At 39.6% G+C, this 15,926-nt stretch overlaps 1 protein-coding gene across 1 annotated transcript in view; it reads right to left on the reverse strand.

Moving 5' to 3' along the window:
• Positions 1 to 15,926, reverse strand: part of LOC149223099 (Transducin/WD40 repeat-like superfamily protein) — a 279,042-nt gene that overhangs the window by 19,859 nt on the left and 243,257 nt on the right. The window contains exon 7 of the mRNA XM_089385763.1: positions 2,441 to 2,531. Within this exon, the coding sequence (XP_089241889.1) occupies positions 2,441 to 2,531 (91 nt within the window). The remainder of the gene's footprint in view (positions 1 to 2,440; positions 2,532 to 15,926) is intronic.

Consider the following 15,926-nt stretch of genomic DNA (forward strand, 5'->3'; position numbering starts at 1 on the left):
AAAACCCTAGACGTGAAAGATTGATCCCAGGCATGGAAGCGACGCCCCTGCTCTGGTTTGGGGCTGCTCATGGGTTTACAATGGCGCCTCCGCGAAGGTTTAGGGCTGCTGCCGCGGCTCTGACAGAGGACGGAAATGCCAAATGGGAGAATGATCAGGCGTCGCCGGACATGAAGCCAGAAACCGAAAATTACAGGCCCCTGCTATGGTTCGAGGCTGCTCATGGTTTTACAATGGCCCCTCTGCGAAAGTTTAGGGCTGCTGCCGCGGCTCTGACAGAGGACGGAAATGCCAAATGGGAGAATGATCAGGCATCGCCGGACATGAAGGCAGGAACCGAAAATCACACGACCGGCAGGAGCGTTCAGAGGGATTTTATTGGGAGCTCAGGCGTGGAGAAGCGCGTCGATGCCAGTTTGGTTTCCAAGCTGCTGAATGAGCCAAATATACCCATAGGCAATCTCGAAAGGGCAGAGCTCAGAGTGAAGCCCTCTCTCTCAAAACAGGGCTCGGCTATCTCTGCTTTTATTAGTGAAGGCGTCAATCTCCAGCAAGCGAGTTTTCAGATACAAATAATTCTTCTAACAGGCAAAACCCTGCTCCTGGGGGTCCAGCCATCTCTTACAGTGCGCCAGCTCTCAAAGATTCTTGAACAGAGGTTGGGGATCCCTTCCTCCCTTCTGCGGCTCCTCTTTGTAGGTAAGCAGCTTGACAACAATATGCCTCTTTCGTTTTATAATATTGAAAGAAATGCCACAGTGATCCTATCACTCCGACTTCGGGGAGGTGCAGTTGGGCAATCCTCTGCTTCCAAGGGCTTCTCCTACAAAGATGCAGTACATGCACAGCCGGCCAAGGAATCTGCCCAATCTACCGAGGCTCCCAAACCTTTCTTGGTGGACAAAATGGAGGAAACCCCTGCCATTGAAATCAATCATCCATCTCTGGATGATCAATTCCAGACATTTGCAGAAAAAGCCCTCATTTGCAGATTTAATGGCCTTTGGCCACGCACTGCTGATCTATACCAGTGGATCCATTCTAATTGGACCAATAACTGCAAAGTCTTCTTCTGCTCGAAAGGCTTCTTTATTGTAACCTTAGCCTTCAATGAAGATTACAAGAAAGCCTTAACGGGGGGCCCCTGGTTCTGGGGTTCAGCGGGACTTTTCCTCTCCCCCTGGTTCCCAGACTTTGACCCCTCCACTGCAGTCATCTCAAAGCTCCCTATCTGGGTCAGGCTTCCAAATCTCCCTGCGCATCTTTGGCATTTTGCTGTCTTTCAAGGAATCGGGAACACCCTAGGCCGCTTCCTGGCAACAGATACCACAAGGGGGGAGAAAGGAATCTATACCTACGGCAGAATTTGTGCAGAAATAGACATTAGCAAAGGGCTGCCGGATCAGATCATCCTCAAAGTCGGGGACTTCCATTGGACGCAAACTTTGGATTATGAGAATACAGCCTTCAGATGTCGCCACTGCCATCAAACGGGGCATCTCCAGAACTCATGTGCAGCGTTCCTCGACAAAAAGAAAAATTTCACTCGCAAATCCAAATCCAAGAGTTGGAAACCTTGTGATAGTCCCCCTATGGATGACATAGAGTCCTCTAGCTCTGATGAGGAGGACATTGAAGTGGAAGAGGAGAATTTGGAGCAACCGGAGGCCTCTCCCTCTGCCTGCGCCAAGGATCCTTCTGCGCCTTTATTCTCGCAGAAACGTACTCATGAGTCTTCGCCTTCTGATTCAGATAAGGAGTCTCCTCCTTCAGCTCAGATCTGTCTACAAGTAGTTCCGGTCCAGCCAGATCAAATTGGTTGGGTCAAAGTCAGTAAAAAAAAGGGGAAAAAATGTAGATTGGAAGATTCAGCCCATGCTGGGTAGACTTCCTAGACCAGCTCGTTTTTTCTATTCTCTCTGTTCTCTTTTGCTCATGCCGTGTTAGCTCTTTGGGACCGAGGTTGATTTCATATCATTTCCGGCTCCCATGCTCTTTAGCTTCGCTTCTTTGCAAGCTTTGTTTGTACCATATTTCTTTTCTTAATAGAATTAGTCTCAATTCAGAAAAAAAAATATTTGCCCCTTTTTAATTAATATTACTAAAATTGGGCAAAATTCCTTAGTGACTCCCATGCTCACAAAATTGGGGATATTACATGTAACCAGCTCCCACAAAATGTTAAGTCTAAAATGAATTTAAAAAAACCTATAGCTCAAATGCATAGAGACTAACAAGCTAAATCAAACAACTTTGAAAACTGTAGCATGTTTAGTACATGTTCCATAAGAAACCACAGAAAGAAACTTGAGTCATGGATGCCAAGTAAAAACATCACTACCTGAACAAACATTAAGAGTCCTTCACATTATAACTAACATAATCTAAAGAATCTGTTGTCGAGTAGGAAGAACACTAGAAATTTAATTGTTTGACTCACTGATCTCAAAGGAAGATTCCAGCTGGCAGAGGCTGCTTCACGTGCATTGCCAAATACTGCATCTTGTAAAGCATCTTCCCAATTCCAAATACTGAAGAATGTGTTCCAAATAAAATAAAAAAACAGCATTCAGAACATACCACAATACATAAAATTCTTGAGCATGGTAAACATTAAACACTTCTCATGTTAAACAAAGGAAAAATCTCAAGCCATCTAAAATGAAAAAGAGATGTTGTATTAATATGTTAATTAAGGCCAAGCTAAAGCATAAAACTCAATGAACCACAAAGAATATCATGTACTATGAAAAAGTAGTGAAAAGTATTATCTTCATTTTTTTTTTTTGGCAATGATAAGTTCATAAACAAGATCCAAAAAAGCTATTGATGGTGGAAGAACTAAAACAACTGGGGAAACCAATACATGAAAACACGAACTTATTGAAATTCATTATATAGGATACAAAACTATGAGATCAATTTCAAATAAGTGATTCACTCAGCTCATCATTTTATGGAAGCGATGAGGCTAGTTGTCATTTTGCAATATGAACTGTTACCACAAAATCTAGCAGGCCCTAAGGAGGGAAAGCCTATAGGACAAAGAGCTAGACTAAATGTTAATAATGGGACAATGGTCCACTGTCACCAGTGACCACAGCCAAGGTCCTCTGCTCTTTACGGACTTTCACCAATGGGAGGAGTCTCAGTGGGAAGGAGATCACTTAGAATAAATATGCTAGTATAAGCCCTAGGGCACGAAATGATCAAGCTAGAGCTCATTCAAAAGAGAGACTCAATAAAGGCACAAGGCTTCAAAGAAGCAAATCACTCTCTAAGAAAAGCCCTAGAAAAGAAGGCACAAGACCTAGGTTTTGAGGTTTTGAGATGGTGATAGGAATTCACAATGTCAAGGCTCGAGAGAAAAGGCTTCTTTTCATTTGCTTCAACAAGTACAACGCTCATACAGCCTTCAAGGAAATCCTCAAGTTGAGGGAGAAGAACCTAGGGTCTCCCTCTTGGAGCAACACCTAGGGCAAGATATTTTATAGATGAAACTCGATTGGATGCCCACCAAGCTTGGAGCATAGGTAGCCTAACCATAAGCTTGATGTTTAGGCTCTCGAATTCCCGAAAAATGTCCTCCCTAAAACTTCGCTGCAAGCCCCAGATTTTCACCCTAGCCTTGAAAGAACCGAATTTTAAGATGAAAAATTATGGATGAAAAGTAGAGATGACCATCAAGGACTTCGATTAGTACCTTGTCCTTTGGGCATTGGAGTCTTTGGATGTTCAAGATGAGCTAAATCGTCTCTAAGGAGGCTTGAAAATGATGCCCTGTACCACGTTTAAACATTTACCCACTTCAAAGATAATGAAATTTCATGGAGAGTTTAAGAATTTCCTCCATTAAGAACATTCATCGCATGCCATACATTGAATATTTCAGAAAGTAAGTGCTTGTATCTAATGCACTTGAAAAATCAACAACTGTTACCATCAATAGTTTTAAAGAAAGTTACAAATTAGAGGTGCCACCTAGATGTAGAAGTTACAAATACACTAGATGTCAAAAACTCTGATATACAGCACTAAGGACAAACTACAAAAGATAACGCTTAAGGTTTACAATACAATTCACAAGCAGTCAAGGTGATCATCACCTCCTCTTTGTTTACAGTAAAGTTGTCCTTAATTTCTATTGCAGATGGGGAAACTGTTGGTCATGTCTATTGAGAGATCATCATGGTATGTGAGGGAAAGTTTCCTCTTCTGCTGATCACATAGTAAACCCATTTTTAGCAGTCCTTGACCTAGTATCAAATAGCGTGTTTTCTGAGATAGCTATTTGGCTAAGATAAATGACAGCCAAACACAGGAAATGCAGATGAGACTCTATCATGGGAGACACATACACACGCATATAATTATGAATACAAAATAAAATATAAACATAAAGATCCTAAAATTTTAGATTTTTTAAAGATATTGATACAACTAGTTACTACATCTGTTGAAGGAAATGTAACTAGGTTCGGTCTTCATAAATGTACTTTTAATATTTGTACTTATTCAAGAAAAGAAATATTATTTTTATAATATATGCCAATGAGTTTCTTGCTCATCGAAATAGGTCTAGCACATGTTAAGTGCTATAGGTGAGTCAAGGAGTCAAAAGAAAATGTTGAAGACCCTTAGATGGCATATTACACTATGTATAATATTGTATAAGGTCAAAGGAATACCTCCAAGGCAAGTGCAAGTCCTCTCCATGCAGCAACGTCCTCCAAAAGGAAGCTAAACGATGAAAATGATGAAGAAATAGACAAGTCGGCCTACAGTCATGATGTCAGCCTAAAGGAGGAACAGTCCTCTATATATAGAGGCTGTCCACTCCCTCACAATGTAAACCAAGAAACTCTGAAATCAGCTAAGTATCTAAGCCGAGAAGAAGTGACAAAAGGACAAGTTTAAGGGTCTCCTAGTGCAGCAAAGGAAGGAAAAGTAAAAACAAAGTTCTGGGACTGTTTCTAGGGCAAGAAACAGTCATACGTGTGAAGCAAAAGAGGTGAGTTTGTGGGTATTACAGCAGTAATATCACAGTTCAAAATTCGTAGTGTTTGGGCTAAATATTACGTTGACAAGGCATCCCAAGTCAAGTGAAGAAGTCCCTCTCTCTAGCGAAGGTAAAAAGGACCCTAACTCTCTAAGGGTACCTTCCACACGTGGGAAAATTAGAGCTACTGTTCAGTAACGTCAGTTTGCAGACATATCTCAAGAAGAATCCCATTGGATCAAGAGAAGGGTGTCTCCACAAGAACATCTCTAAGAAGAGAAGAAGAATGGCATATCAAGAAGCTCACATAAGCAAGGCATATCTCTAGACAAAGATCGAAGAAAGAGGACGAAGTGTTGGAGAGTAAAGTGCCGGAAGGAGGAAGTCTATGTGTTGGGGAACCAAGTGCAGAAAAGAGGAAGGACTTGACTTATGCTTGGAGGACATCATAGTCAAGGGTCTAGGGTTTGGCATTGATCAACAAGAAGCTTCAATAAGAGAAACTTACCAAAGGGTTTTCCTCTCTAAGAGAGAGAGGTTTTGGCCCTGGCAGAGAGCCAACATCTGTGTTCTTGTCTTTATGTTTTTGGTAGCAGTTTGATGAAACACACACACGAATAATAAGAAGAAGATCAAGCTAATAAAATTGTAAATGTGCTTCACAAATTGTTATCAAATAAAGATGAATCACACTACACCTAATTTCCCTTGATTCTTCAATGTGGTATCAGAGCTAAGGTAACACATTAAGGAAAGGAAAGGGCAACTGAAGAACACTCAACAAGGAAAAGACATTTATAAGGTTGAAGCATCAAGTCAAATCTACTCAAGGACAAGAAGGGATTACAAGGAAACTACAAAGCAAAAGGAGAAGCCTTTTGTACAAAGGCACCTACAAAGAAGAGCAGATCAAGAAGGGACCTACACCACAAGGCAAGCCATCAATCAAGTCTAGTTGAAGCAAGCCCACTTGGGAGAAAGCAACTTGAAGAACATCAAGATCTAAGGAAGGCAAGCCATCAAGTCTTCAAGGAGAAAGCAAGTCTACTACATCTCAAAATCTATCAAGTATATGTCCCCTTCTAAATATACATCAATGTCTTTTTGCAAGGAAAGCAACAAGTTGGTAGGTACCAATAACTTTCCTGCATGGAAGAAGAGGACTGATTTACTTCTCAAGGAGAAGGAACTCCTAGAACACATCAAAGGGAAAGTTACTATTCCTAGTAAGGAATTAACTCAAGCCTTAGCCAAGTATAATAAGGATGAGACAAGAGCTCAAAGGATTCTAATAGAATCTATCAAGGACTCTCTCATTCCTTATGTCTCCAAATTTGAAACATCAAAAGAAATCTATGATAAACTAGTAGAGCTATTCTCGGTAACCACAGCTGGAGAAGTGATATCTCTAAGAAATGAATTGTACAAGATGAAGATATCAAAGGAAGGAATAGCTCCCTACTTCATGAAGATCTCTGAGATGAGAGATCAACTTCAAGAGCTAGGGGAAGTCATGTCCGACAAAGAAATGACAACTGTAGTACTCAATGCTCTACCTAAGGATTGGGGCAACTTCACATCAAGCATATATGCCAAGAAGGAAGCTACCACACTAAGTGAAATGTGGTCTCTATGCAAGACAGAGGAAACTAGACTCAAAGCCAAGGAAGATGTGGGATCAAAGGAGCAAGCATTTGCTACCATGGCCAAGAGAAAGGGAAAATTTGGCAAATTTGGTCCACGAAGAACAAACAACAAAGATATGTCCAAAGTCCAATGCTTTGGATGCCAAGAATGTGGACACTACAAAAGGAATTGCCCTAAACATAAGAAGGACAACAACAACAGAAAGAGGGAAGAATCTCACATGACTCAAGAGGTGAAAGAAGAAGAAAAGAAGCAAAAGGAGGAAGATCCTCCGAATCTCTACTATGACTAAGTCAAACTCTTTACTTATAATCTTCTTTCAAAGTTTTGAGTAGGATAGGAGCATGTAGGAATAGAATAAAATTGCATGGCTAGAAACATCTTCTAAAATCTATAAGCATGAAGTACATACAGTTCTAGATACTCATGTAGAAGGAGCATTTATAAATGAGAACAAAATGCATGGTTAGAAATATCTTCTAGAATATAGGAGCATGATAGATATAGCACAAGATATTCATGTAGAAGGAGCATACCTAGTATAGGACCTCATCCACAAAGAAAGAAAAATTGACCATGATTAAGAATCTTAGAAGACCTCCATCATCAAAAGGAAAGAAACATTTGCAGGGTAAAGATCTTCAAGACCCTACGATGGAATCTTCAAAAGAAGATTCATAAACAAAAGCAAGTGTCTCACTGGAAATTCCATTCATGGGATTCAAGAAAAGGATGATATACAGGCAAGCTAAGATGAAGCAAGAAGGGTCCCACCAAGGACAACCAAATGAAGCTAAGATGATCAAAGGAGAATCAAGATGAGGTATGTATGCATCAAAATTTAGTCATGTTATCATTTGTATATTATTGAGTCATGGGAATAGTTCTGTAACATTATCAAGTAGGAAAGAATCTCTTTCACCAATGACATGTTCGAAGGCATGTACTACAATAAAATGAAGGTCAACAAAAGAAAATGCTCACATAAGGAGTATAAGATTGCTAACTAAGAAAGAAGTAAAGAAGAAACATTGACTAGTCCTAGAAGCAAGCAATGAAGAAGTGCTCTCACAAGGAGCAGAAAGTGGTTGACCAATCTATCCAAGAAGAAGCAAATGAAGAAAAAGATCAAGCATGTGAAGAACACCATGATCACCAAGAATCACTATCTGACAAGATACTTTGAAGTCATCTCCCGAAAGAAGGCATGACAACTCTGACAAAGGAAGAAAAAGATCAAAGGACCCTTGACACCTATGAAGACCTTGGAGATATGGAAGGTGCAGATCACTGATTCTACTCTACGAAGATGTCAAGATGAAGAAGCCATCTAGCAAAAGCACCATTTAATGTTGAAGCAATATCAGGATGAAGTCATGAAGGACTACTAGATCAAAGCATGGGAACAAGCAAGTGCAAAGAAGCATCTATGTGAAGAGTAGTCTGAAGCATAGACAAGATGACAAGGAATAATTAGATGACAAGAGAACCTGATATGTGACAAGAAGGCCACTTTCCACTAAGAAAGCGATGACATGACAAAGAAGGAAGGAAAGTGATCGATGGATGCTGGCCTACCAAGAAGAAGTTCAAACAAATACTTCATGACATCAAAGGAAGGAAGGAGATCAAGTAGTTGGAGGACCCACAAAGAAGAAGTTGATGATGAATGGACAAGTCCCTAGCTAAGAGGGAGTTATAACAAGTTCCTAATTACAAAGGAACTTGGACAAGTACCTTGTCAGAGGATACTTGGGCATATCTTCCTCAATTGAGAGAAAGTGATAGACACAACATTCTTGTCTTCACTTGGGAAGAAAGAATGGGAGGATTAGGTAATCATCTGGCATCTGATACTCTTTGAGGATGTGTAGGGCATCCAAGACAAGAGTAGGCAAGAGGACCGATATTCTTTGAGGGTTGGGAACCCAAGATAAGTATAGTCCTAGAAGGTCATACTCAGTGAACACCCGAGTGGGTATATACCTTGAGAGACAATGACTAAGGTGTCTATCAGTCATTGGTCTCACCAGTATTGTGCTCTGATCTATTGAGAGATAGAGTTGTCAGTCAAGGCCTTGTTGTGGATACAAAGTTGGTTACTATGATGCTATAACAGATGGATTGCAAATCCAGTTTCTCTTATGTGAATTCTTCAAGATTGAAACATAGCCAAACACCTTGTAATGTTGTATGAATAGCTCCCTAGTTAAGAGGGAGTCTTGAAGGAAATGTAACTAGGTTCAGTCTTCATAAATATACTTTTGATATTTGTACTTATTCAAGAAAAGAAATATTATTTTTATAATATATGTCAATGAGTTTCTTGCTCACTGAAATAGGTCTACCACATGTTAAGTGGATAGATGAGTCAAGGAGTGAAAAGAAAATGTTGAAGCCCCTTAAACGGCATATTACACTATGTATAATATTGTATAAGGTCAAAGGAATACCTCCAAGACAAGTGTAAGTCCTCTCCATGCAGCAACATCCTCCAAAAGGAAGCTAAATGATGAAAATGTTGAAGAAATAGACAAGTTGGCCTACAGTCATGATGTCGGCCTCAAGTTAGCCTGAAGGAAGGACAATCCTCTATATATAGAGGTTGTCCACTCCCTCACAACGTAAACCAAGCAACCCTAAAATCAGCAAAGTATCTAGGCTGAGAAGAAGTGACAAAAGGACAAGTTTAAGGGTCTCCTAGTGCAACGAAGGAAGGAGAAGAAAAAGCAAAGTTCTGGCACTGTTTCTAGAGCAAGAAACAATCACACGTGCGAAGTAAAAGAGGACAGTGTGCATGTATAATAGCAGTAATATCACAGTTCAAAATTCATTAGTGTTTGGGCTAAATATTACGCCAACAAGGCCTCCCAAGTCAAGCGAAGAAGTCCCTCTCTAGCGAAGGTAAAAAGGACCCTAACTCTCTAAGGGCACCTTCCACACATGGGAAAATTAGAGCTGTTGTTCAGTCACATCAGTTTGCAGACATATCTCAAGAAGAATCCCGTAGGATCAAGAGAAGTGTGTCTCCACAAGAACATCTCTAAGAAGAGAAGAAGAATGCCGTATCAAGAAGCTCACATAAGCAAGGTATATCTCTAGACAAAGATCGAAGAAAGAGGACGAAGCGCTGGAGAGTAAAGTGTCGGAACGAGGAAGTCTATGTGCCGGGGAACCAAGTGCAGAAAAGAGGAAGGACTTGACTTGTGCTTGGAGGAAATCCTAGTCAAGGGTCTAGGGTTTGGCATTTGATCAATAAGAAGCTTCAATAAGAGAAACTTACCAAAGGGTATCCCTCTCTAAGAGAGAGAGGTTTTGGCCCTGGCAGAGAGCCAACATCTGTGTTCTTGTCTTTATGTTTTTGGTAGCAGTTTGATGAAACACACACACGAATAATAAGAAGAAGATCAAGCTAAGATAATTGTAAAAGTGCTTCACAAATTGTTATCAAATAAAGATGAATCACACTACACCTAATTGCCCTTGATTCTTCAACAACATCAAATACAAGAAATTAGAGTCATCAATAATCAATACACACAAAATAGAGGTTTCGAAGTTCAACCATAATCTGCAATTTTCTAATGTCAAAATCAAAATGTATTACATAGATAGTGATACTATACGTGGGATTGTCAATGGCAAAGACAAAATAGGGTAGGTACTAGAATCTATATAGAACATATATTTTCTTTGTTGAGGTTGTTGTCCTGCTATAGCAATGTTACTTGCATCTCTGGCAACAATAGATGATGTTAGGATATAAGGCTTACATTTGTAATAAAGTCACTTAATGATGTTAGGTTATTGTTTAAGCTCTTGTTCACTTTTTGAGTAAAACAATCTATCACACATTTATAAGTTGAAATGACTTGCTCAATGAGAAATCATATATAAGGAGGTGAACTCCATTGTAATAGATGCACTGGTTATTCATAATATCAATTAGTGTTATCACGTAAATCTTTCTCATGTGCCATGTGATGTAACCCTATCCAATGTTTCTAGCTCTCGTGACATGGTATTAGAGCGAGAGAGTACCTAGGACTAGTCTTTCAAGTTAGAGTTCTGGTTTTCCTTGAAAAGTTAAGTATGCTCTTCTCTTGCATCACATCATGATCTAGACAATCAAAAAGCCATGATAGCAATACCAGTTCTTGACAAATGCCGATTGAAAGAGGCAACAATAGTTGGTGTCCATTGAAGTCTGAAGCCACCATACCTATCCACTAGGGATATGAAAGGTAGAACACAGCCCAGCAACCATTTGAAGAAGTCGTAGCAAGGGAAGGAAGCCATACCGAGAAGCAGCTGCCATGTTTAGGGTTGTCAGATCACAATGAATTGCATGAGAAAAAAGTAGTCATATCGTAATTGAAGCACACCATACATGTCATCCTTCTCAAGGACTCACCATCTCACATATTTAGAGAGCCACCATATCAAGTCAAAGCCATAATTTCAAATTAAAAATTGGGACTGAGATGTTGGAAAACTTGATTAGGGCAGAATTTTAAATTCATCTTTTCTGTTACATGACATTTACTTGTGGAATTATATTCTTCTTGTTATATTTATGCTTATGTTCTTATCATCAAATAAATGTCAAACCATAAAGATCACAACCATAAAGAGAAAGACACCAGAAATAGGCTCCAAGCTAGGGAAAACCCCTCAAAGGGGAACACCCAGAAATAACTTCTCTTCTTATAGAATCAACTTCAAAGGAGACTTCCAAGACCAAAGACCAAACTAGGGCTCCCATCAAGACCAATTCAACTAGCCAATATCACAAGGAGAGCGAGACCAAAAATCTTCCATGGACGAAGCTCTTCTAGCCCTTTCGACCTCCAAGACATGCTACTACATCATTCTACAATTTTGGACCTGAATCTAGCCCAAAAACCCTAGGCTCCTCGCACATGTGAGTTGTAGATGACAAAAATATGACTTTCACTCCTTCTAGGCTTTCTTCCTTTCCTCGCTAGGCTCGTCTAGCCTCTTGAGACCTTTGCACTTCATTTCCTTACTGCAGATCAGATCCAAGATGTGTATGCTTCATGTGTGGCTCATGAGGTTGAGGTTCCATCCTTTTATAGCCTTTCCAAGAGGCTCGAATAGCCCTCTTTAGGCCGACATCTTCCTGGTTGGCCAACTTGGTTTAGGGAGCCCTTCTAGACACTTCCAAATACAATAATAATATTTCTTTCTTTGATACAAGTGTCTAATAGGGTCTTTTACAATGTAACAATGATCATGACTCATGACAAAAACCTAGAAGCACACAATAGATGCTTTGACCTATTGACCAATGACCCAAGCATGAAACCCATGCTTTATAAATAATTTTTCTTTTACATTTTCTTTATTCTTTTGATCAATACATAGTAATTACATCAAGACATGAGTCAAATGTCAATTATGAAGACTGAAACTAGTTACATTCTTCAACACTCCCTCTTAACTAGGGAGGTATTCATAATTATCTAACTGATACAAGGATAATACTCCCTTTGAAAAGTTCTCATAAGAAGAGTTGGATTGATAAGCCAACTGCAAGCATCAACATTATGATCAACCAGCATCGTCTTTTGAGGCCTAACTAGACAAGCTCTACTTTATTCAAGAGCATTATGTTGGGAGTCTTTACGTGTGATATCACACTACCTCTACAAGGCACATACCCCATTCAGATGTCCACAAAGTATGTCCTTTTAGGACTATTCTTATCTTGGATTCTTGGCCCTGAATCCTCAAAGAATATCGGTCCTCTTCGCCCACTCTTATCTTGGATACCTATCAAATCTTCAAAAAGTATCGGTCATGTTGATCACTAGAGTGGCACCTAAAGATTTCTTGAAGACTCCATGCCCAAGGATATACCAAGGGTTGTTGTACCATCAGAAATCATCATATCACCAAAGTTTTTCAACTCTACTTCTTCTTCTCATCTTCTTCTATTGTAGCCAAATTCCACAAGCCTTCGGGGATGATGTAAAATGATGCCAGTATGATGAGTTTGAGTCATATAACAGGCCTAGGTAGCTTGGAACCTTGTCATCAAGCGAGTCTACTCTGGGAGGTTTCTTCACTTGGTTAATTATGATTTTCCTCCAAGCATTTAATAATTAATTGTGTTTTTTCCTCCTAGCATACCCTCAAAGCCAAAGTATGGCTTGAAGGCAAAGCCTTGGGTGAGTTCTAGTGTCTAGAGTCATTGTATATTACCATACTAGATCACTTGTAAAATTTCGTGGAATTTGGTTAGGTTTAGGGGGTCATTTAAAAAAAAAAAAAATCCCGCAGGGTGGAAATTGGAATAAATTCTAAATGTGATATGTAATAGGTGATATCTAGAGAAGTTGTATGGGATATGTGTGCTCAAAATTACACCTCTCACCCTCAACTTCTACTATGACACACTTTGAAGGGTAAAAAATGTGTTCTAGACCCTCCAAACCCACTTTTCCTAAGTCTAGTGGAAAATGTGGCAATAAATTGAGCCAACAATTAAATAAATGGAGAAAAATAAATATCCACACATGATAAATGATGTGGAAATGATGTGGAAATGAGGTGGAAAATCATTGAGGAGTTAAAGTGAAGTTCCAAGGTGATGTGGACTCCTAAATTTAAGGAAAAGACATGTGCTCCAAAGAAATCAAATTTTATGGAGGGGACCACGAATTTCTCAAGGAAAAACGCATTTAATGAGGAGAAAAATTCGAATTGGCTTGATGAGTCAATTTTTGGTGGGATTTGAACTTGGAGTTCCACTAGAGATGAGTGGAGAGTGGTTTCCCACCACTCTACTCCCACATACACTTGTCCCTTCTTCAACAACGACTTCTCCTCCTCAAGGATTGTGTGGGCCTATCTGGAGGAATTAAAATGGTACCTGGAGGAATCAGAATGGCACTTGGAGGAATTAGAATCAAGTGTTGAGTCCTATATGCATTGAGAATGAATGTTGCTCACCCAGGTTTAGTATGTTGATCTTTGCTACCCACGGTGCTGGTGAAAGCTGAGTTTAATTGTGGACTATGTGTCCATTCTTTGCGCTAGTCCATTGAAGCTGCGATTGTACGCTGGTTGGGGAACTCGACTTGGCTACTTAGTGTGGTGGTGCTGCGCCAATGGTGTCATTGTGGAAGTGTGGGATGGAATATAAGCCCAAGCGATGAATGATTGTTTGTTGTTTTTTGTTGGAAGCCCTAACGTAGCTTGTTTGTTGACTGATGGTTGTTTCATTCCAATGTTTGCCCAGATTGTGTGTATGGTGCTGCGTTGAATGATCATTCTGGAGTCATAACCTCTATGGGTTGTTTTCATATATATAAGTGTTGTTTTGGTATATATGTGTGTTGTTTTTAAGTGTTGTTTTGGTATATATAAGTGCTATCTCCCCACATATATATACGTTGTTCCATATATTAAATATGCTGAGCTAACAGCGTTTAGGAGCCAGCGTTTACATACATGAGGGAGCAGCGCATGTCCCATATATATAACGTTGGTAAATATACAATGTTGTTTGGCTTCCACGACGTCCATCTCCCCAAAATAATATCTCTGTTTTTTAATATATCAGAGTGCAATGTTTAACCACCTGAACTGCATTTTTTATATAATGGCAACAGGGTACATTTTTCTTTGAAAAAAAATGCATTCATTGATATCTATTGTGGAAGTGGTTCTCATCGGGAAGGGGAACTATCCAGAATGGTTGCAGAAAATCAAACACACTCTCATTTTTAATGAGTTGTGGAAAGGAGTGTGTGTTGGAAACGGAGACAGAGCCAGAACAACCTACCTCAGACAAGCAATTCGCCATTTGAGAAAATAAGAATAGCAAGGCTTATGCATTGATTGCAGCATCAGTAAATGAAGAGGTGAGTCGTCATATTTCGCCATTTTCAAATGCTTTCGAGGCCTTACAAAAACTGAAGGAACTCTATGACTCACACTTTGCACTTGAAGTTGTTCAACTCATGATTAAATTGTTCACCCTTGAATTACAAAATGATGATACTCTTGCTCTTACATCAGAAGTAAAATCTATTATGCATGATATCAAAGTCACTAATGTTGAACTGGACATTCCTCTAATAGCTTTTCTCAAGGCACTTTATCCCACTTACTCAAATTATCTTGAGTCATTACAAGCAAATGGAAACCTCAAAGATATTACCTTTGACTCCCTTATGAAAAAAATTGGCTGAAAGAGTGAAAGCTTTTGGGAAGAAAAAAGCTCCTTAGTCTTCTGAAGAGGTTGTGTGACTTGCACATAAAGAGAAGAATCTTGCTCAAGATTCTTCCAGAGGAAGAGGTGGTCGAAGAGGAAGAGGAAGAAATTTCAGAGGCAGGGGGGATAGACAGTCTCAAAGAGAAAAGTCAGATTTGCATTGCATACGCTGCAAAAGAGATGGATCACGTGATGCAACCACATGCAAGTTGCCTTGGGACAGAATTGAGCATGAAAGAAACCAACCCAAAGGTAAAACTAATGACAAAGAGAAAGGTAAAGCACCTGAATCCGCTCAGTATGTTGTGGCACACTGTAATATTGAAGTAAATGAAGACTTATTTAATGCTTCACTTACTTCTTGGAAAAATGATTGGTTGCTTGATTCAGGAGCAACTTGCCACATGACTTTTAGAAGAGATTTTTTTGAAGAATTTACTGACAATGTTGATGGAGCAGTATACTTTGCAGACAAATCAAAACTCAAGCCATCAGGGCTTGGTACAATTAGGCTTAAATTGCCTGGTCTTCCAGACTTTCTTCTACATCATGTTTTATATCTCCCACAGTTGAGGAGAAACTTGTTGTCCTTGGTCCACATCTTCCAGCAAGGACACTCCATTCATATGTTTGATGGCAAGCTTGAGGTGAGAAAAGCATCAGACCACTCACTTGTCATGACGGGAATAGAAGAAGAAAGGCTTCTCAAGCTGCAGGGTACCTCAAATTGTGCACAAAATTTCTCATACAATTCTCATTATGAAGAAGGTACATTTCCATCAAGTTTATTATGACATGCTAGATTAGGACACTTGAACTATGATAGCTTCGACTTGTTGAAGAAAAATGGTGTTACTAGTTTGCCTACAATTCCTATGAAACTTAAGCAATGTGATGCTTGCATTCTAGGAAAGCAGAGCAAACAATCTTTTCATGATTCACATTCCAGAGCACATAGAAAACTTGAACTCATTCATTTAGATTTATGTGGTCCAATGCCTGTTCCTTCTGCAAATGGAAATAAATATCTGATGA

This window comes from Pinus tabuliformis, chromosome Q (assembly GCF_031772625.1).
Source record: "Pinus tabuliformis cultivar Carrire ecotype Pingquan chromosome Q, CPIR1, whole genome shotgun sequence".
Classification (NCBI taxonomy): Eukaryota; Viridiplantae; Streptophyta; class Pinopsida; order Pinales; family Pinaceae; genus Pinus; species Pinus tabuliformis.